This window comes from Schistocerca americana, chromosome 3, assembly GCF_021461395.2.
Source record: "Schistocerca americana isolate TAMUIC-IGC-003095 chromosome 3, iqSchAmer2.1, whole genome shotgun sequence".
NCBI lineage: Eukaryota > Metazoa > Arthropoda > Insecta > Orthoptera > Acrididae > Schistocerca > Schistocerca americana.
This window is the reverse complement of record NC_060121.1, coordinates 558,552,755-558,574,859: the sequence shown is the minus strand read 5'-3', so window position 1 is coordinate 558,574,859 and position 22,105 is coordinate 558,552,755. Positions and strand designations below refer to the sequence as shown.

Below are 22,105 nucleotides of genomic sequence, written 5' to 3'. Positions count from 1 at the left end.
CTCTTATGTTTGATTAAGGAAGAGTGAGCTCTGGTTGAAGTGGTGCGAGAAGCACGTATTTTATTTTATTGTCTGGCACACCGCCATATTTCATGTTATAGAAGAATACTGCGAGTTGCAACCACACTAGGCACTCGATTCTGTAAAGAATTTATATTTATAAAAGTAAGTAGGATTATGAACTGTAGGCTTATTCATTGAATATATCTGATTTAACTAACTGTGTAACTTTTTTTATGTTTAGTAGACAATCACCTCTGTACGACGTATTGGCATGGCTGGCAAATTATTGTAATATTGAGAATTTAGATTTGAGTCCGCACCTACCGCAGCAGTCTTTGGAAACGATTTAAATACGTAGTCCGATTATTTGAGTCTTATTTCACGGTCAACTACGAATAACATTGCATTTACGAAAAAGCCATTGTCAAGCGTCTGATACCGAATAATTAAACGTCCACGTTCCAGATAAGCAAATACAATTGCAATCACAATCATCATCATACAGATAGAATAATTAACATATTTAAAATAACATTTTTTTAAATTTTTTTTATTTATTTTATAGTGTACGAAGTTTACAGTAAATCCGCGTTCCAAACGTTGTGGCCTCCCCTTGTTAGTCGCACACTTCCTATAGCTAGTCTATTAGGAGCTCTTAACATACTAATTTGTGTAGGTTACCAATTAATAATAAGATTAGTCTACATTTGTGCCCAAGGTGCCGCCCCACAATGTCAATATTGGCTCTTGAGCAAAAAGAGTTTGACGACCACAGATCTAGCGAGTATGTGTTTAGACGAAAAATGCGAATTCGCACTACATTCCACGGCAGTGATCGTTGGGTGAGCCTGTTCTGAGATCTGAGGAAGGGAGACGGTGTATAGCGAACCGCTCGGTGGTTCAAAACAAAGTGTTGGCCGATGAGAACTGAGCCTGAAGTCTGGTAGTCTCACCTCTGCCTGAGGACGGGGTCCACGCCGACGGTGGGCTCGTCCAGGATGAGCAGCTCAGGGTCGTGAACCAGCGCCGCCGCAAGGGACACGCGCCGCTGCTGGCCCCCGCTGCAACACACCAACGACAAATGTTGTAGTCATAGGCCTAGCTGCACCTCCGCTTCACCGTGCTCGTGGCTTAACGATGACCCCACAGCGACGGCGTCAATTGGATACTTAATCTCACCTTAGCCCGTCAATTACTAAAAAGTGGACAAAAGTTAAGATGGTGGTTTTAACGCTTCAGGTATTCTACATAGTCCCTCCCCACCTGAGTACAGTGTACAGAACATTCACACTGTCACAGAAGTCCTTCTTTGGGACGTTGTTCAACTAGCGCATCAATCAGCTTTGATGTTGGCTATGTCGCCAAAGCGCTGCCCCTTCACGTGAATTTCTGCACTTTGTAGATTCGTGGTACGTTCCTATTGATAATACCAAGTCTCGTCGCAGTGATGATTATTTTTGGAAAAGAAGTGTCCATGTTTTGCACTTCAATGAAGTTGCAGCAGGCGAACACGCGTCGTTTTTACTTGTGAACCAAGGACTACGGGACAGATTTTGCGCACACTTTTCTTCGAAATATTCTGGAGAATGTGTTGAACACTTGGTTTAGAGACGCTGTTGCACTGTGGTTTGTGATAAAAGAACATTGACACACTGTGGCCGACATCCACTACATAATATTATCTGCTCAAAGCTGACTGGTCGAATGGCGTGTCCATCGTTTACTGTTGTTAGTTCAAGCTGCCACAGCAGTTACTGCGCTGACGTCACTTCTACGCCAGCAATAAAATTAGTCTTGTAACTTTTTGGACCAGCGTTCTATACTCTAGATTCGCTTACTGGACACGGATTCAGTTGCAGAGCCCTGTGCTACTTTCAGGACACTGGATCGGATGAGAGGTTTTGTAACTATGAATTTTATCTGCTCTGACTGCATGTGTTCACTTCAACGCATCCAGCATATTACCCAGAAGAGAAACCAATCATACAATAAACATTTCACAAATTACTTTCTCCTGACCTCTATTCGTACTGATGACGATATACACTCCTGGAAATTGAAATAAGAACACCGTGAATTCATTGTCCCAGGAAGGGGAAACTTTATTGACACATTCCTGGGGTCAGATACATCACATGATCACACTGACAGAACCACAGGCACATAGACACAGGCAACAGAGCATGCACAATGTCGGCACTAGTACAGTGTATATCCACCTTTCGCAGCAATGCAGGCTGCTATTCTCCCATGGAGACGATCGTAGACATGCTGGATGTAGTCCTGTGGAACGGCTTGCCATGCCATTTCCACCTGGCGCCTCAGTTGGACCAGCGTTCGTGCTGGACGTGCAGACCGCGTGAGACGACGCTTCATCCAGTCCCAAACATGCTCAATGGGGGACAGATCCGGAGATCTTGCTGGCCAGGGTAGTTGACTTACACCTTCTAGAGCACGTTGGGTGGCACGGGATACATGCGGACGTGCATTGTCCTGTTGGAACAGCAAGTTCCCTTGCCGGTCTAGGAATGGTAGAACGATGGGTTCGACGACGGTTTGGATGTACCGTGCACTATTCAGTGTCCCCTCGACGATCACCAGTGGTGTACGGCCAGTGTAGGAGATCGCTCCCCACACCATGATGCCGGGTGTTGGCCCTGTGTGCCTCGGTCGTATGCAGTCCTGATTGTGGCGCTCACCTGCACGGCGCCAAACACGCATACGACCATCATTGGCACCAAGGCAGAAGCGACTCATCGCTGAAGACGACACGTCTCCATTCGTCCCTCCATTCACGCCTGTCGCGACACCACTGGAGGCGGGCTGCACGATGTTGGGGCGTGAGCGGAAGACGGCCTAACGGTGTGCGGGACCGTAGCCCAGCTTCATGGAGACGGTTGCGAATGGTCCTCGCCGATACCCCAGGAGCAACAGTGTCCCTAATTTGCTGGGAAGTGGCGGTGCGGTCCCCTACGGCACTGCGTAGGATCCTACGGTCTTGGCGTGCATCCGTGCGTCGCTGCGGTCCGGTCCCAGGTCGACGGGCACGTGCACCTTCCGCCGACCACTGGCGACAACATCGATGTACTGTGGAGACCTCACGCCCCACGTGTTGAGCAATTCGGCGGTACGTCCACCTGGCCTCCCGCATGCTCACTATACGCCCTCGCTCAAAGTCCGTCAACTGCACATACGGTTCACGTCCACGCTGTCGCGGCATGCTACCAGTGTTAAAGACTGCGATGGAGCTCCGTATGCCACGGCAAACTGGCTGACACTGACGGCGGCGGTGCACAAATGCTGCGCAGCTAGCGCCATTCGACGGCCAACACCGCGGTTCCTGGTGTGTCCGCTGTGCCGTGCGTGTGATCATTGCTTGTACAGCCCTCTCGCAGTGTCCGGAGCAAGTATGGTGGGTCTGACACACCGGTGTCAATGTGTTCTTTTTTCCATTTCCAGGAGTGTATCTCGCCTTGTACATAACTGAAAGATCTGTTTTTTTATCTGTATTATTTGACATTATTTTAAATATATAAACTGATATATACTGAGAACTAGTCAATGATTTTTCTAACTCTTTCATGCCTTGTACCATATATTTTAGCGTTTGTACTGGGTTTATAAGACTTGCATCAGCAACAAAAATAACTACGTGTTCTTTGTCAATATTAGAATGGAAGGTCATTTACTTATAACAAGGACGGGAACGGTTCCAATTTCGAAGGCTGTGGAGCAGCAGAAGTAACTTGTCCCCACTCAGAAGCTTCACCACAAAAACTGCATGAGCTATCAACATGATCTTTTGCTTCCTACCAGTTAAATATGAAGTTTATCCAAAGGCCATAAACTTTAAGGTTTTCGAAAGGAATGTTATGATTTTTACATTCGAATGAATTACTCAGGTCAGAAAAATTCCTAGTAACTGATTTTTTTGTCGTAATATATTAAATAGTACTTGGCACGTTCAGTGGAGATACCCTACTAAAACTTAAATTGTGATTAACCCAGAACCTCAAAATTTGTAGAAATGATCAACTGCTACTTACAACACTGCCTATTACAAAACGTTTGAGAAAGTAAATAATAGTGAAAAGGGTCGACACTTATTAATATCTGTCATTTATTAATATTTGTCCTAATGCCTTCCTTAAAGGGCGATTTGGCAATGACACAATATGAACAATATCTTGTGACAGCGATGCATTACATATATGGCTGAATACAACATATATATACCTTACTTAAAATGTTATCAGCCGTAAGATGATTTTTATTTTTAAGAGAGTTAATCATTTTCTTGGTTGCATGGAAGAGGTAGGAGTGTCTCAGATCGATTGAATGCTTGTGGTATTGCCTGTTTTACACACTGAAACGCTTTTTATATTGAGCTTTTTCTTACTTACGGAAACAAGATACTTTCGTAGAAATGTTTGTATTGCTGTGCTTGCTTGAATTTGAGAACACACGCGTATCGATATTCTCAAACATTATTAATAGTATTTTTCTTCTAAAGGCAATACCTCACTGTCGCAGTCATAATATTCTCTTAGATATTTTGGGGACGATGTTTGGAGTCCTATAACACTTCTGCTATCGACTAGCACTTTTTGTCTCCTGTTTTACCTTAATTCTAACTTCTTCATATCAATTCTCTATTCCACGTAACGATCGTATCTAAGCATACGGCCACAAATTTAAGTTTACTTTATCATCTCCTAAAGTAGAGATCCTTTCTTATCGATTCTTTAGTACCGCTTTCCAATTCAGTCACTTACAAAACAAACGTATCACCATGCACAATCATCGAAGATACGTTGGTAGTGCATATATTCCAGAAAAACTCTGAAATTCTTGGAGAAATTGTATTAACATGGTGCACATGTAACACATTATCTGGGGAAAAATGCATTAATGTAAGACCCCCATAGCAGCGGGGGTGAAGATGGGAACTTTGTAATTCTTGAAGGAATTTCAGCTAAAATTGGTATACACATGACTGACTAAATGGAAAAATTATGATAGAAGTAAGCAACTCTAGCACCTGTAGGGGCAGAGTCGGAGGGGCGCAAAGGGGTGACATGTAGAAAGCTGTAGAAAAGGGTGCTATTAGTGTCGGATCTATAGTCCTTGGAATCTCCAGGCCGATGGATGGCACTCTATGTGTAGTCAAATAGAACGAATAAAACTATATAGAACTTCTGGAAACTTTTAGCAAAGAGTAGATATCTAGAATTTTATGGTGTAGTAGAAGGAACAATACCTGCAATAAATCGCTATCCTATGGCTATATGATCCGCGAATACAGTAATTGCCCTACATCGATAGGAAGTATACAAACACTAGCGCTTGGGGGAGAGGAGTCGTAGGAAAAGGTTGGGGGTATAAATAAGTCAATGGGCAATGCGTAATTAGGTGTTCTTGCAAACAAAGTAAACTGCTACACTGTTCAGTCTGTAATTCAATTGATGATACGCTCACAGGACAAAAAAATTAGCTCTAGAGAAGTCATTACAAGCATCATTTAATACCGTGTAATTCCGCCCCTGGACTTGATAACCCCTGGATTTGGTTAGGGACTGAGTCCACACGGTTGTGAAGGTATGCCGCAACCAGGTTAAGTCAATCACTGAGGATTTTATCGTGCAATTCCACCAAATTGCGGGTATGATGATGGCGGCATTTTACCTGCTGTTCCAACGTGTCCCATAGATATGATTTAAGTCAGGTGATTTTCCAGCCAATGTAGATGTAAAGAGGTGGGGGAGTGTTCAGAAAACCAGTCACATATTCTTCCAGTCCGATGAACTTAGCTGTTGTACTGAAAAACAGGGATATCAACAGCATAATCATCATTCAGATGTTGACTGAAGGACAACACCCGACCATTCAGAAGGTTGGTTCATGTTGGTTGTCACCTCAGTGATCAGGCCCAATTCACGATAAGAGAACCACACTGAAAACATCAAATAACCACTTCCGGCTTACACGTAACCTTGCACACATTCGGGATGAAATGGTTCATTTGGCCTTCGGTGCATTCGACGAAGAGCACCATTTGAGTAAATACAAAAACGTGATTCGTCAGACCACATTACGTTCCGCAGTCAGCTACTGCCCACGGACGATGATTTCTAGCCCACTGAAAACATGCAGCTTTATGTGCCTGTGTGAACAATGGCCTGTTGCGAGGTGACCGACTCCAGATGTTATTAACATGTAATTACCGTCGCAATGTTCTCTCGCTAATAGGGGAGGATGGACCTTCATTCACTGCCTGCAGCAAAGATTTTGATTCCCAAGCCATGAAACGCGTCCCGGGTCCCTATCAGTCAGGATCTTTTCCCGACCACAATTCTGAACTAGTGTTTCATGGCCACTTGTGCGAACAGTCCGCCGCGAAACACCAAAAAATCCATCAAATTCACACATCGTATGGCCATGGGTACGGCCAAAGACGATTCCCCTTTTTGCCACTTCGTTACGTCCTTACCTTACCCATATTTACGTACAATGTCCGCTTGAATCATACAGGAAATGTCTCAATGGTCGCTAGTGTCTTATGCTCATGTAGAGGCAGTACGTGCGCTGTTGAGCATGAGACTCAATCGCTGCGCCATCTGTAAATGTTTTACGATTCATCTGTGCGCTAGGCACTGGGTGACTAACTTTTTGTCCGGTGAGCTCACTTTCTTATGACTGTTCCTGTGCTTTGACAGTGGCAATGAAAGGCTGAATTTGAGTACGACTTACCTCAGTTCCTTGACGAACCTGCTGGTGTTGGGCAACTTCAGTAGTTCGATTAAGAAATCGAACTTGGCATCGACCTCCTTGGCTGACATGCCTGCGAGCCATCCGAAGTATGTCAGCGTCTCCTTTATGCCGAACTCACCGTACAGGGCTAGCTCCTGCGAAAGAAAGGGGAGAAGCGTATTGGTCGGAATGCACAGATGCTTAGAAGCTACACAATGCGACCTGCTTTTCGTATGTACCCAACAAAGTAAATAAATTATGCAAGAATTTCTTGCTTGTTATGGTTTGTATGTTCATTGTTCGTAGCACAAAGAGAAAACGTTTTTCTGTGTGTGTGTGTGTGTGTGTGTGTGTGTGTGTGTGTGTGTACAGCGTTTATGGTTTTTATGTCTTCTCGTCATCTTACTCATAGATAGGCAGCAACGCAACACACACTAATGGGGTAAGAAGCTACCATGTGATAAAAATTCCGAGGCATTGCAAATGTGATTGAAGGTATTTTTTTTGAGTTTCCAACCTATGTGACTATTCCATTTTTGTGTGCAGTGCTGCGAATGCTGATCTAGTAATTTCTTCAGGTGTTGCAGACTGTGGTTTTAAGTGTGCTCGCTGCCTGGACTTCAACTAGTCTGATTGACATCACATCTGTGATGTGAATACGTTGACGCTCTAATGACGACATTTTTCTCTCTATACCCGTATAATGTCTTTTTCTTCAACCTGTATTTTATTTTTAGAAACATTCAACTTTTATGCTGGATAGTGCTTGCAGTCGCCGAGAAATGACCAAAAGAGTTTTTCTCCCTCATAGCTCTACTATAATTAAGTGTATCTGGTAGTATACTAAAGGTTGTCGAGTTGCAGGATATCTTACAAATCACTAAAAGGTGACGCTATTTGGACTACGTGTATGGGAGATTTGAGACGGTGAACTGAAAGTTATGTACAATGCTTAGCTCCTGCATTGTGTTTCAAACATAGTTTAATGAAATTAACTTAGCCTTTATTAAAATCTGAACAAACATTTATTCTATAAATTAAATGGTATTAATGTGGAGGAACGATATAAATCTTACCATTTCTGTTAGTTGTTAATAATTAGGGATGGACTAATCTGTTTAGTAACATCGATTTTTTAATTATAATTTTTGCAATTACTGGTATTATACAGAAATCTATACTAATAATAAAACCGTAAAACCAGTGTGTCTGTTTTTCTTTGAATACGCTAATCTCCAAAACTACCAGACGGATTTCTATTCAGTTTTCACTGATGACTCCAGCGTAGCTTGGAGCAACGTATAGGCTTTATTTAATCAAAACCGGATCATGGACAAAAATACATCCATCCGCATTATAAAAATGTATGTTCCACATCACCTCCGAAACCACTGGACAGATTACATCCAAACTTCATATACAAATCGCGTACTGTCTGGAAGAAACGTTGTGGAGGTAAAAACCACCTATCACAGCGGTTGTGGGTGAAAAAGAATTGTAGGCCACGACCCACGAATACCGACATTTTGTTCAGCCAGTATTTGAGAACGAGAACACTTAGTAACTTGCAATAAACTTTAGAGATAATTGCAAATCTTTACGAAATTTTTTCTAGCTTACAATTCACAATATATACGTTACTACATTTTCGCCGTCAATGCAGTAAAATTGTCACATCAGGCATGACGTGATGACTTATAAACTTATTACTTCTTTGCTACTAACTCTATTCCCTACACATTTAGCAGACAGTCTGTATATGCCGCTGAAGTACCTGTAAAATTATATCGTTGTACGACACAGAGAGAGGGGATGAGGAGCAGGACAGAGAAAGGGAAGGAGAGGAGTGGAGAGGTAGAAGGGAGGAGATAGAGAGAGAGAGGGGGGGAGGAGGAAATGGGCAAAGAGAGGAGGGAGAAGCAGACGGGCAGAGAGGAGCGGTGGGAGGTGGTCAGAGAGAGGGGGAAGGGGGAGATGGACAATCAGGATTGAAATAAATGCATACCCAGGCAATGCCGCGTACTCAGTTAATTCTTAATAACAGGTAGAGCAATGCAATGATGCGGTTAGTGATACCACAGGCAAGTGTGATAAACCCGTTGCTATTTACAATGAATACAAATTATCTAGCAGAAAGCGTCGGACGTATACGTAAGTACCCATGAGAAATATTTGTTATTAAAAATAAATTAAATATTGTTTTAAAGCAAATGAACAATTACATTATAAGTCTTTAAAGTAGAATTCTTAATATTACATCAAGTTATTCATTTGAATTGATTTCCTTTGTTGAGGGTATTGTCGTTCTCTCGTAGCAACTTCAAGAAAAGCGTGTTTTTCACGAGACGCGTTTCCCTTTATTGAGGTAAAGCATCAGTGGCCTGTAATTAAGTTATTTACATTTCGATTTGTTTTAAGATCGAAAAACAGCTCGTTAACAATATGTTGGTTTTTATTTAAGGTGATTTCCGCTTGATTTCTCGCCTACATCGGGAAATGCCGTCTGCAAGCACATCGTTGATGGTTTTCTTCGTTACACGCTGATAGTTGTGGTCTAATGTTCAGTTGCTCTGTAGCACTAGGCATTTTTTTACGTTTTTCACGGCACGCTTTTTCGCACACAACTGTTTTCTGTTTGTTTTTATACTTCTAAATATGTATTACGGGTTCTGTTTTGTAGTGTTGCGAGCATAACCTGACCACTAGTTTGCCTTTGACATATATCCTTTTTTTGTTTATTGTATGTGTATAATTGTATTTAATTATGTTGCTGTGTATTTATATGCTGTGTATGAGTAGGCAACTAATGGTGATAGAGTTTTTTTTGGGTTGGGGAGGGTGAGCCATGAGGAGTGGACATAAGTGTATAGTAGTGTGAGTGTATAGTAGTGTGATGGAGTGTGAACTGGAAGACAAGGTGAGTAGCAAGAAGTGAAATGAAATGAAATTAGGGGGGGGGGGGGGCGGTGGGGTGCATAGTGCTGGGACCTGGAAGTGGAAGAGGTTTCAACGTGAACTGTGATATCATAGCTAAACCACATACATACACATTTTAAAACTACTGAACTTGAACTTTTCCATCTAAGAAAGTTAATCCGCAAATATGTGTTTAAAACACAGGGTGTCCCAAGAAAACACCGACAAACTTAAGGGGCAAGTACGTCACACCAAAACAAGAAAAAATGTTTAATAAACAAGGGGTCTTAACGTTAAGAGATATAAGCACTTGTTCATCTTCGTTATTATGAAACACATCTCTTCTACTGCAAGCTCTTTGCTTTTCATATTTTGGGAGGAGACAGTATGGACAAAGGTAAGAAAAAAAGCCTAGAAAACATGGGCTGTAAACTGCTTTCCTTAAGAGCTATGAGCACTTTTTCAGTAGAAGAGATGTGTTTCACTGTAGCGAAGATGAACAAGTATTCGTAGCTCTTGAAATATGCATATTAGACCCCATGTTTACTAGCCATTTTTGTTTTTGTTTTGGTCAATACTTCCTCCTTACAAAATATGGAAAGCAAAGACCTTGTGGTAGAAGAGATATTTTTCATAATATCGAAGGTGAACAAGTGCTCACACCTCTCAACTTATGCATTTTACGGCCCATATTGACCAGACATTTTTAATTTAACGTGTCCATAAAGTTCGTCGGTGCTCTTTGGGACACACTGTATACATCATTACAGGCGGAACGTAGTGGCAAGCTATAAATGTCACTAAAATACGAATTAATTTAGTGCAACTTGTAGTCCTAGCATCAAGGAGTATTTAGCACATTAATTTCATTCCTCATAAATTACCCCCCACTGAGCAACTACATTTGTTGAGGAGTTCATTTGTCTCTGTTGTCGACGTCAACCCCGTTAAGACTCTTGGTAATCCTCATACTCGTTCGTAACTAATTCAGCATTAGTTTCCAGGCCGCGCTCGTAATTTTCAAGCGGCAAGTGCTGGATGTGCCGATGAGGCGCGCTGCTGACCTGTGGCATGTAGCCGATGCGCGGGCCTGGAACGCCGGAGCCTCGGGAGCCGGGCCGGCCGCCCAGCACCCAGATCTCCCCGCCGTCGAGGCGCCGCCTGCCCACGATGCAGCTCAGCAGCGTCGTCTTGCCGCACCCGCTCGCCCCGAGCAGGCCGTAGCTGCAAAGTAACGACGCGTGTCAAACGACAGAAAAACGATGGCGCCAGCGCTGAAAACGAGTAAAGAGGGGCCTTCAGTACACTACTCATCATCATCATCATCATCATCATCATTTAAGACTGATTATGCCTTTCAGCGTTCAGTCTGGAGCATAGTCCCCTTTATAAAATTCCTCCATGATCCCCTATTCCGTGCTAACGTTGGTGCCTCTTCTGATGTTAAGCCTATTACTTCAAAATCATTCTTAACCGAATCCAGGTACCTTCTCCTTGGTCTGCCCCGACTCCTCCTACCCTCTACTGCTGAACCCATGAGTCTCTTGGGTAGCCTTGCTTCTCCCATGCGTGTAGCATGACCCCACCATCTAAGCCTGTTCGCCCTGACTGCTACATCTATAGAGATCACTCCCAGTTTTTCTTTGATTTCCTCATTGTGGACACCCTCCTGCCATTGTTCCCATCTACTAGTACCTGCAATCATCCTAGCTACTTTCATATCCGTTACCTCAACCTTATTGATAACGTACCCTGAATCCACCCAGCTTTCGCTCCCATACAACGAAGTGGGAATTTAAGGAGATGGGACCTGGATAAACTGAAAGAACCAGAGGTTGTACAGAGATTCAGGGAGAGCATAAGGGAGCAATTGACAGGAATAGGGGAAATAAATACAGTAGAAGAAGAATGGGTAGCTTTGAGGGATGAAGTAGTGAAGGCAGCAGAGGATCAAGTAGGTAAAAAGACGAGGGCTATTAGAAATCCTTGGGTAACAGAAGAAATATTGAATTTAATTGATGAAAGGAGAAAATATAAAAATGCGGTAAGTGAAACAGGCAAAAAGGAATACAAACGTCTCAAAAACGAGATCGACAGGAAGTGCAAAATGGCTAAACAGGGATGGCTAGAGGACAAATGTAAGGATGTAGAGGCCTATCTCACTAGGGGTAAGATAGATACCGCCTACAGGAAAATTAAAGAGACCTTTGGAGATAAGAGAACGACTTGTATGAATATCAAGAGCTCAGATGGAAACCCAGTTCTAAGCAAAGAAGGGAAAGCAGAAAGGTGGAAGGAGTATATAGAGGGTCTATACAAGGGCGATGTACTTGAGGACAATATTATGGAAATGGAAGAGGATGTAGATGAAGATGAAATGGGAGATACGATACTGCGTGAAGAGTTTGACAGAGCACTGAAAGACCTGAGTCGAAACAAGGCCCCCGGAGTAGACAATATTCCATTGGAACTACTGACGGCCGTGGGAGAGCCAGTCCTGACAAAACTCTACCATCTGGTGAGCAAGATGTATGAAACAGGCGAAATACCCTCAGACTTCAAGAAGAATATAATAATTCCAATCCCAAAGAAAGCAGGTGTTGACAGATGTGAAAATTACCGAACAATCAGTTTAATAAGCCACAGCTGCAAAATACTAACACGAATTCTTTACAGACGAATGGAAAAACTAGTAGAAGCCAACCTCGGGGAAGATCAGTTTGGATTCCGTAGAAACACTGGAACACGTGAGGCAATACTGACCTTACGACTTATCTTAGAAGAAAGATTAAGGAAAGGCAAACCTACGTTTCTAGCATTTGTAGACTTAGAGAAAGCTTTTGACAATGTTGACTGGAATACTCTCTTTCAAATTCTGAAGGTGGCAGGGGTAAAATACAGGGAGCGAAAGGCTATTTACAATTTGTACAGAAACCAGATGGCAGTTATAAGAGTCGATGGACATGAAAGGGAAGCAGTGGTTGGGAAGGGAGTAAGACAGGGTTGTAGCCTCTCCCCGATGTTGTTCAATCTGTATATTGAGCAAGCAGTAAAGGAAACAAAAGAAAAATTCGGGGTAGGTATTAAAATTCATGGAGAAGAAACAAAAACTTTGAGGTTCGCCGATGACATTGTAATTCTGTCAGAGACAGCAAAGGACTTGGAAGAGCAGTTGAATGGAATGGACAGTGTCTTGAAAGGAGGATATAAGATGAACATCAACAAAAGCAAAACAAGGATAATGGAATGTAGTCTAATTAAGTCGGGTGATGCTGAGGGAATTAGATTAGGAAATGAGGCACTTAAAGTAGTGAAGGAGTTTTGCTATTTGGGGAGCAAAATAACTGATGATGGTCGAAGTAGAGAGGATATAAAATGTAGGCTGGCAATGGCAAGGAAAGCGTTTCTGAAGAAGAGAAATTTGTTAACATCCAGTATTGATTTAAGTGTCAGGAAGTCATTTCTGAAAGTATTTGTATGGAGTGTAGCCATGTATGGAAGTGAAACATGGACGATAAATAGTTTGGACAAGAAGAGAATAGAAGCTTTCGAAATGTGGTGCTACAGAAGAATGCTGAAGATTAGATGGGTAGATCACATAACTAATGAGGAAGTATTGAATAGGATTGGGGAGAAGAGAAGTTTGTGGCACAACTTGACCAGAAGAAGGGATCGGTTGGTAGGACATGTTCTGAGGCATCAAGGGATCACCAATTTAGTGTTGGAGGGCAGCGTGGAGGGTAAAAATCGTAGAGGGAGACCAAGAGATGAATACACTAAGCAGATTCAGAAGGATGTAGGTTGCAATAGGTACTGGGAGATGAAAAAGCTTGCACAGGATAGAGTAGCGTGGAGAGCTGCATCAAACCAGTCTCAGGACTGAAGACCACAACAACAACAACAACGAAGTTGGTCGAAAGATTGAACGGTGCACAGATAACTTAGTCTTGGTACTGACTTCCTTCTTGCAGAAGAGAGTAGATCGTAGCTGAGCACTCACTGCATTAGCTTTGCTACACCTCGCTTCCAGTTCTTTCACTATGTTGCCATCCTGTGAGAATATGCATCCTAAGTACTTGAAAGTGTCCACCTGTTGTAACTTTGTTCCTCCTATTTGCCACTCAATCCGTTTATATCTCTTTCCCACTGACATTACTTTCGTTTTGGAGATGCTAATCTTCATACCATAGTCCTTACATTTCTGATCTAGCTCTGAAATATTACTTTGCAAACTTTCAATCGAATCTGCCATCACAACTAAGTCATCCGCATATGCAAGACTGCTTATTTTGTGTTGACCCAGCCAGTCTATTGTTTTCAACTTATGATCCATAAATAATATGAACAACAGTGGAGACAGGTTGCAGCCTTGTATTACCCCTGAAACTACTCTGAACCATGAACTCAATTTACCGTCAACTCTAACTGCAGCCTGACTATCCATGTAAAGACCTTTAACTGCTTGCAAAAGTTTGCCTCCTATTCCACAATCTCGTAGAACAGACAATAACTTCCTCCTAGGAACCCGGTCATATGCCTTTTCTAGATCTATAAAGCATAGATACAATTCCCTGTTCCACTCATAACACTTCTCCACTATTTGCCGTAAGCTAAAGATCTGGTCCTGACAACCTCTAAGAGGCCTAAACCCACACTGATTTTCATCCAATTGGTCCTCAACTAATACTCGCACTTTCCTTTCAACAATACCTGAGAAGATTTTACCCACAACACTGATTAAAGAGATACTTCTGTAGTTGTTACTATCTTTTCTGTTTCCATGTTTAAAGATTGGTGTGATTACTGCTTTTGTCCAGTCTGATGGAACCTGTCCCGACTCCCAGGCCATTTCAGTTATCCTGTGTAGCCATTTAAGACCTGACATTCCACTGTATCAGTACACTACTGGCCATTAAAATTGCTACACCAACAAGAAATGCAGATGATAAACGGGTATTCATTGGACAAACATATTATACTAGAACTGACACGTGATTATATTTTCACGCAATTTGGGTGCATAGATCCCGAGAAATCAGTATCCAGAACAACCACCTCTGGCCGTAATAACGGCCTTGATACACCTGGGCATTGAGTCAAACAGAGCTTGGATGGCGTGTACAGGTACAGCTGCCCATGCAGCTTCAACAAAATACCACAGTTCATCAAGAGAAGTGACTGGCGAATTGTAACGAGCCAGTTGCTCGGCCACCATTGACCAGACGTTTTCAGTTGGTGAGAGATCTGGAGAATGTGCTGGCCAGGGCAGCAGTCGAACATTTTCTGTATCCAGAAAGGCCCGTACAGGACCAGCAGCATGCGGTCGTGCATTATCCTGCTGAAATGTAGGGTTTCGCAGGGATCGAACGAAAGGGAGAGCCACGGGTCGTAACACATCTGAAATGTAACGTCCATTGTTCAAGGTGCCTTCAATGCGAACAGGAGGTGTCCGAGACGTGTAACCATACCATCACGCCGGGTTATACGCCACTATGGCGATGACGAATACACGCTTCCAATGTGCGTTCACAGCGATGTCGCCAAACACGGATGCGACCATCATGGTGCTGTAAACAGAACCTGGATTCATCCGAAAAAATGACGTTTTGCCATCCGTGCACCCAGGTTCGTCGTTGAGTACACCATGGCAGGCGCTCCTGTCTGTGATGCAGCGTCAAGGGTAACAGCAGCCATGGTCTACGAGCTGATAGTCCATGCTGCTGCAAACGTCGTCGAGCTGTTCGTGCAGATGGTTGTTGTCTTGCAAACGTCCCCATCTGTTGACTCAGGGATCGATACGTGGCTGCACGATCCGTTACAGCCATGCGGATAAGATGTCTGTGATCTCGACTGCTAGTGATACGAGGCCGTTGGGATCCAGCACGGCGTTCCGTATTATCCTCCTGAACCCAACGATTCCATATTCTGCTAACAGTCATTGGATCTCGACCAACGCGAGCAGCAATGTCGCGATACGGTAAGCCGCAATTGCGATAGGCTACAATCCGACCTTTATCAAAGTCGGAAACGTGATGGTACGCATCTCTCCTCCTTACACGAGGCATCACAATAACGTTTCACCAGGCAACGCCGGTCAACTGCTGTTTGTGTATGAGAAAGTGGTTGGAAACTTTCCTCATGTCAGCACGTTGTAGGTGTCGCCACTGGTGCCAACCTTGTGTGAATGCTTTGAAAAGCTAATCATTTTCATATCGCAGCATCTTCTTCCTGTCGGTTAAATTTCGCGTCCGTAGCATGTCATCTTCGTGGTGTAGCAATTTTAAAGGCCAGTAGTGTACTTGGTGTGTGAAGTATGGGTGACCAACGGGATACCGATGGTTTTAGAGTGGCTAACACAGCGCTGTCAGTGGTGGGATGGACACGACAGAATGTGTCATTCACTCCGCGACTGTCCACCATTTCAGCAGGCACGGAACCGCATCGCGTCTCTGCCTAAGTACCTTTATCCTAAAGGCTGACAAGTGTTTACTTTAAGGACAGCTCCGAGCCAGATGCCCTTTAGCGGGCATTCCACTAACCCCAAATCACCACCATTTGCGACTTTAGTGCTATCAAGCGAGAGCTCATTGGAGGGCAGGGTGGAGGCTTGTTACTTTTTCTGACGAAAGCTGGCACCAGTGCCAGTGATGGCCGTGTGTTGGATAGAAAGAGGCCAAAGTGTCTCCATGCTAGACACCCTGGACCTACACCTGAAGTTGTGGTCTAGGGTGCGATTTCGCATGACAGCAGGACCAATCTCGTGGTTATCCCACCTCCCCTGACTGCAAATTTGCACGTCAGTCTGGTGATTGCACCTGTTGTGCTGCCATCCATGAACAACATTCCAGGGGGTGTTGTTCGTAGTTTGTAGAGGTTCTTGTTTCAGGTGTATTTTGTCCTTCGTGGATAGGCGCCGTCCTTTCTTGAAGACCATGTGTACAGTCTTTTCTGCGTTTATCTGCCGTCCGTTGTATTCAGCCCACGTTCCAAGAGCATTTATTCCTTTATATGGTTCATTTGTATCGTGTGATCCCACCACCATGTCGTCTGCGTATATATAGATCTTGAGGGACGAAGCCGAAGTTCTTATCGCTAGGCCCACGTCGTATATGACTACGTTGAACTCAAGGGGACTGAGGGGGTCTCCTTGTAACACTCCATTTGTCTGTGTAATTTCTTGCGAGGTTACATCTACGACTATACACAGTACATAAGCGCGGCTAAAATTTTCGAACTAGATCTTCTCGAAAACGGTTGAGAGTTGCGTCGTCGTGTCTACATATGTTGAAGTGCTACTCGTGCTCTACACACGCTGTCAGTATGAATCAAATCGACGATGCGAAATTCGTGCGGTCCCCTTGTGAGTATGTTGTTACAGCACGGCCGATATTTCGTCGGCATTTTAATCGCATAGCTCCAAGTCGGAATGCGGTCCTAAAATAGGTTTCAGCTGTCAGAACAACAGAAAACATTCTTATCAAGAAGCAAGGACACCCGAAAACGACGCCATTGCGAGAGAGTCAATCATCAGTAGTCCGAGACGATCCGCACATAAATCTGTCTACAGATCACATATGAGTCTGTGAGAAAACTGCCACAACGCGATTTAGAATTCCATTCCTATAAATTGCTGGTGATTCAGCAAGTGAAAGATAGTGGCTTTCAACAACGTGAAGACTTCGCTGTGTGTATGCAAATTATGTCTGAACGCGACCCAAATGCAATAGGAGCATTTTCACTTAAATCGTTCAGTTAACTAACAGAGCTACTGTTTTTGGGCCCCTAAACAGCCTTCTGTACATTGTGAAACACTTCTTCATTCCCCATATGTAATTGTACTATGCGCCATAGCTGCGGCTGGTGTATTCGTGCCTTTTTTTATGGCATAACAGCGACAGTGAAATTCAGATCTCGTTTTTACACATGATGATCACGTTCTTTCTGCCGAAATTGCGGAAACGACAGATAAATGAGAAGAGTGTTTATTTTCAATAGGATTGTGCAACATCGCACACTGCAAGTGCAGCCATGGCAGCTGTGAGGAACATTTTCTCTAGATGCCTGATTCTTGGTTTCAGTGATCTTCTTTCAATGCCAAGATCACCGGACTTGTCCTCTTGAGGCGGCGTAAGAACCTTCCTGACAGTTCACAGCAGTATTGCCAGCTTTCAACTGCGAAGTACTAACGGCTGCAGGCGGAATCGTAGGCGTCTGTAGAGCAAGAAACACACTGAGGTGTTGCCACGGAGACGTTTACAAAATCTCATTACAGCACTGGTTGAGGCAGCCCCGCGAAGCTGCGGCGCGCCCGGCCCGCTGCAGTTGCCAGGCATCAACTTACGATGACTCAGCTACAGTTGAGGTATTTGAAAGAGCACATCTACGTTAACTAACACGAAATTTGAAAGCTGTAGGTTTGAAGAAGTAGGTTTGATTAGCCAGTGCCTGTTAGATGAAGTCTTCAGTTACTTTCGGCAGTGAACTCAGAATCGTAAATCGCAATCGACAGAAGGCTGCCTCCCGGATGACCATATTTTAGCGCTGCGGGAACATGCCAGGACCCGATGCTGAATTTCAAACGCTTCTCGACATCTGCAATTTCAGCAATTTTGCCTTATCAGGAGCTTCGTCACTGGGGCAATAATAGACTTTTCGACATGTTTTCACGTCGCTTACAGCGGCGCGTACGTGACTTAAACCGGAACAAGAACTGCCCAGGCGTGTATAAAAGCTGTCCGTTTGGCCAGGCTGGGACGCCTACACAGCCAGGCTTCGAATCGGCATCCGTTGTGCACGGCTGCCACTGCCAAGCGCCAACGTTGTTCCTGCTTCAGGACGGAAACAGGTGAGGCGAGGATCGAAGTAATGCTCTCATAGGTACCGCTGGCGCTCGACGCTTGCCTCGGACGGGGAGACGCAAGTGCCTCGCCAGAAGCAAAACAACAGTAGGCCGCCGTGGTAGGCTGACCTTGTAAAGGCCTTAGCATTACGGGGGCAGCGGCTACCGCAGTCCTCTTGAAACCACTTTTCGCCATCGTGAGCCGCGAGATTGACGCCTGACCGCATCTGTGGAACGTAGACGCCATGTATCGACGCCGGGCGCGCCTCTGGCCGCTGTTGCACACCTATACTTCTAGAGTTCTTTGGAGTAATACACAGTTCATATCAACGCCGTCAGTCTTGCTGCAGCCATCTTCATCCCCGACAGTTTCCTGTGCTCCTTGTGATGGGATATCAGTTCAATATCGAATAATAGTTTAATGATTTCACATCCATTATGTGATTGACATTGTACTTGTGCTTCTTGGTGTAGCACTTTCCATTTCCTTCAATGTGTGTTATGAGCCTGAACCATGGTTGGAACAATTTCTGACCATTCGATCACTTTCTGAAAATAGGCAGTCTAAAGGTTTGAGACACGCTGCCTATTGGAGTGTCTAGGGCAGTGGTCGTCAAAGCTTTTTGCTCAAGAGCCAAAGAGCCAGTATTAACATTGAGGGATGACACCTCGGGCCGCATATGTACCAATCTTATTATTAACTGGTGAGCTGTACAAATCGGTAATAGCAAGCGTCCAGTAGACTAGTTGTGGTAAGGGCGCGATAAGTTGGCAGCTGTCCCCCATGTAGTGATCGTTAAAAATTGGTACCATTGAGACCACGCCGTGTCAGCTGTACTCTATTTCAGATTGTTGCACCCTCAGTGACCCAAAAGTCGTAGCATAGTTTTGTCTTGTGTTCTCTGTGTGAACGGATGGTTAATTGCTTAATAAAAGTAACTGTACTTATGTTTCAAAGCATTATTCAATATGAGACAGTATGACATATGATTTGAATGTCAGTCTTCTTCTACTCATTGCACTGTATTATTATAATGTCTTTAATGTAATGTTCCTCGCTGCAAGTAAGTTCCACATTTGAAGATGACCGTCTCTGTAACACGCATTCACAAATCCATGTTACTTCCGTCTCAAAATTCATACCGTAGCAGCTGATCGCTACGGGACGCTCGCACACGTGAGTTACCTGTACTGGAAGACGAAGCAATCAAAGTTTCTCGCTGTAACACAGCAGTGGCCGCGGTACTCGACCACTATACCCGTGAGGTAACTTTACTTAGCTCGTGGACGAATTCATCAATATCGATTAAAATTAAGCACATTTTAAAATATGAACTGGCTGTGTAAGTACTTTTTTGTTGCTACAGCTCTTAATGTTAGTTGACGTTTTGGATTCGGCTGTTAGTTGTCAGATGCATACTGTTATAAAATGCGGCTGAGAATCGCGGGCCACACGAATAGTTGATTCTTGGCGAGCACTGGTCTAGGGAGACAGAAGCGAGAGACTCACATGGTGCCCTTGGGGACGGTCATGTTGAGGCCGTCGAGGATGACGTTGGGCGCAGACTTGGAGCCGTACTTCTTGTAGGCGCGGCGCACGCACACGGCCTGCTGCCGGCGCGTCCACAGGGTGGAGTGCTGCGTCGTGAACTGGCGGCGGCGGCGCTCCTGCAGCGTCTGCAGCTCGAGGCCCACGTCCGCCGGCCCGGGGCCGCCGCCGGAGGACTCTGCGGCCGGCCCGGGGCCCGCTGCCACGCCCTCCTCGGCTGCCACCATCTGTAACACGGTGAGCCTCCACTGTAGTCGGCTGCTCAACACTAGTAAGGCTCGGTACACGTTTCTGGTACAGCCTCAGATGACTGCTACAGCTGCCGACCGCTGTGGCCGAGTGGTTCTAGGCGCTTCAGTCCGAAACCGCGCTACTGCTACGGTCGCAGGTTCGAATCCTGCCTCGGAGGACTGGTGACCTCAGATGTTAAGTCCCATAGTGCTCAGGGCCATTTGAACCATTTGATATCTTTCGGACAGTGAGAATTCGCACAGATTTGAACTACCTCACCAAAGGCATCTGGACACATGTATGAATTGACCACTACATGTCAAATGGTTCAAATGGTTCTGAGCACTATGCGACTTAACTTCTGAGGTCATCAGTCGCCTAGAACTTAGAACTAATGAAACCTAACTAACCTAAGGACATCACTCACATCCATGCCCGAGGCAGGATTCGAACTTGCGACCGTAGCGGTCGCCCGGTTCCAGACTGTAGCGCCTAGAACCGCACGGCCACTGAGGCCGGCCACTACATGTCACAAGAGGTTGACGCGCCAGTTCAAAAAGAGGTAGGGAATGCTGTTGCTGTCCGTCACAGAAGCAGTCACAACAGAATTCATCAGTCACGCGAGCTCAGTGACTTCGAAGGTGGATAAGTCATTGGATGTCACCACGGTAACAAATTCGCCATGTTGCACAGGTCACACCAATATTCAAGAAAAGTACGAGAAGTAATCCAATTAATTACAGGCCCATATCAAAAATGGTTCAAATGTCTCTGAGCAAAATGGCTCAAATGGCTCTGAGCGCTATGGGACTTAACTTCTGAGGTCATCAGTCCCCTAGAACTTAGAACTACTGAAACCTAACTAACCTAAGGACATCACACACATCCATCCCCGAGGCAGGATTCGAACCTGCGACCGTAGCGGTCGCACGGTTCCAGACTGTAGCGCCTAGAACCGCTAGGCCATTCAGGACCATATCATTAACGTCGATATGCAGCAGGATTTTGGAACGTATATTGTGTTGGAACATTATGAATTACCTCGAAGAGAACAGCCTATTGAAGCATAGTCAAAAGATCGTTCTTGTGAAACATAACTAGCTGTTTACTGACACGATGGGCTGAGTACTATTGGCAGGATTTCAGATTGATTCCGCATTTTTAGATTTACTGAAGGCTTTTAGTATTGCACCACAAAAGCGGCTTGTAGTGAAATTGCGTGCTTATGAAATATCGTCTCAGTTATGTGACTGGGTTCGTGATTCCCTGTCACAGAGGTCACAGTTCGTAGAAACTGACGGAAAGTCATCGGGTAAAACAGAAGTGATTTCTGGCGTTCTACGAGGTAGTGTTATAGGCCCTCTGCTGTTACTTATCTATATAAACGATTTAGGAGACAATCTGAGCGGCCGTCTTACGTTGTTTGCAGATGATCCTTTCGTTTACCGTCTAGTGAAGTCATCAGAAGATCAAAACAAACTACAAAACGGTTTAGATAAGATATGTGTATGGTGCAAAAATTGGCAATTGACACTAAATAGTGACAAGTGTGAGATCATCCACATGAATGCTAAAAGGAATCCGTTAAACTTCCGTTACCCGAAAAATCAGTCAAATATGCAGACAGTAAATTCAACTAAATACCTAGAAATTACAATTACGAACAACTTAAATTAGAAAGAACACATGAAAAATGTTGTGGGGAATGCAAACCAACGACTACGTTTTACTATCAGAACACTTAAAAAAATGTAAGAGATCTACTAAAGAGACTGCCTACACTATGCTAGTCCGTCCTCTTATAGGGCACTGCTGCG

General features: G+C 44.3%; 1 protein-coding gene across 2 annotated transcripts in view; it reads right to left on the bottom strand.

The window, feature by feature from the left end:
• The window catches only part of LOC124605828 (ABC transporter G family member 23), a 344,743-nt gene that overhangs the window by 106,721 nt on the left and 215,917 nt on the right, over positions 1-22,105 (bottom strand). For both annotated transcript variants that reach the window (XM_047137757.1, XM_047137756.1), the window contains 4 exons: positions 20,019-20,284; positions 10,734-10,893; positions 6,754-6,908; positions 957-1,064 (listed from right to left, as the gene is read on the bottom strand). In XM_047137757.1, coding sequence (XP_046993713.1) covers positions 957-1,064; positions 6,754-6,908; positions 10,734-10,893; positions 20,019-20,284 — 689 coding nt within the window. The remainder of the gene's footprint in view (positions 1-956; positions 1,065-6,753; positions 6,909-10,733; positions 10,894-20,018; positions 20,285-22,105) is intronic.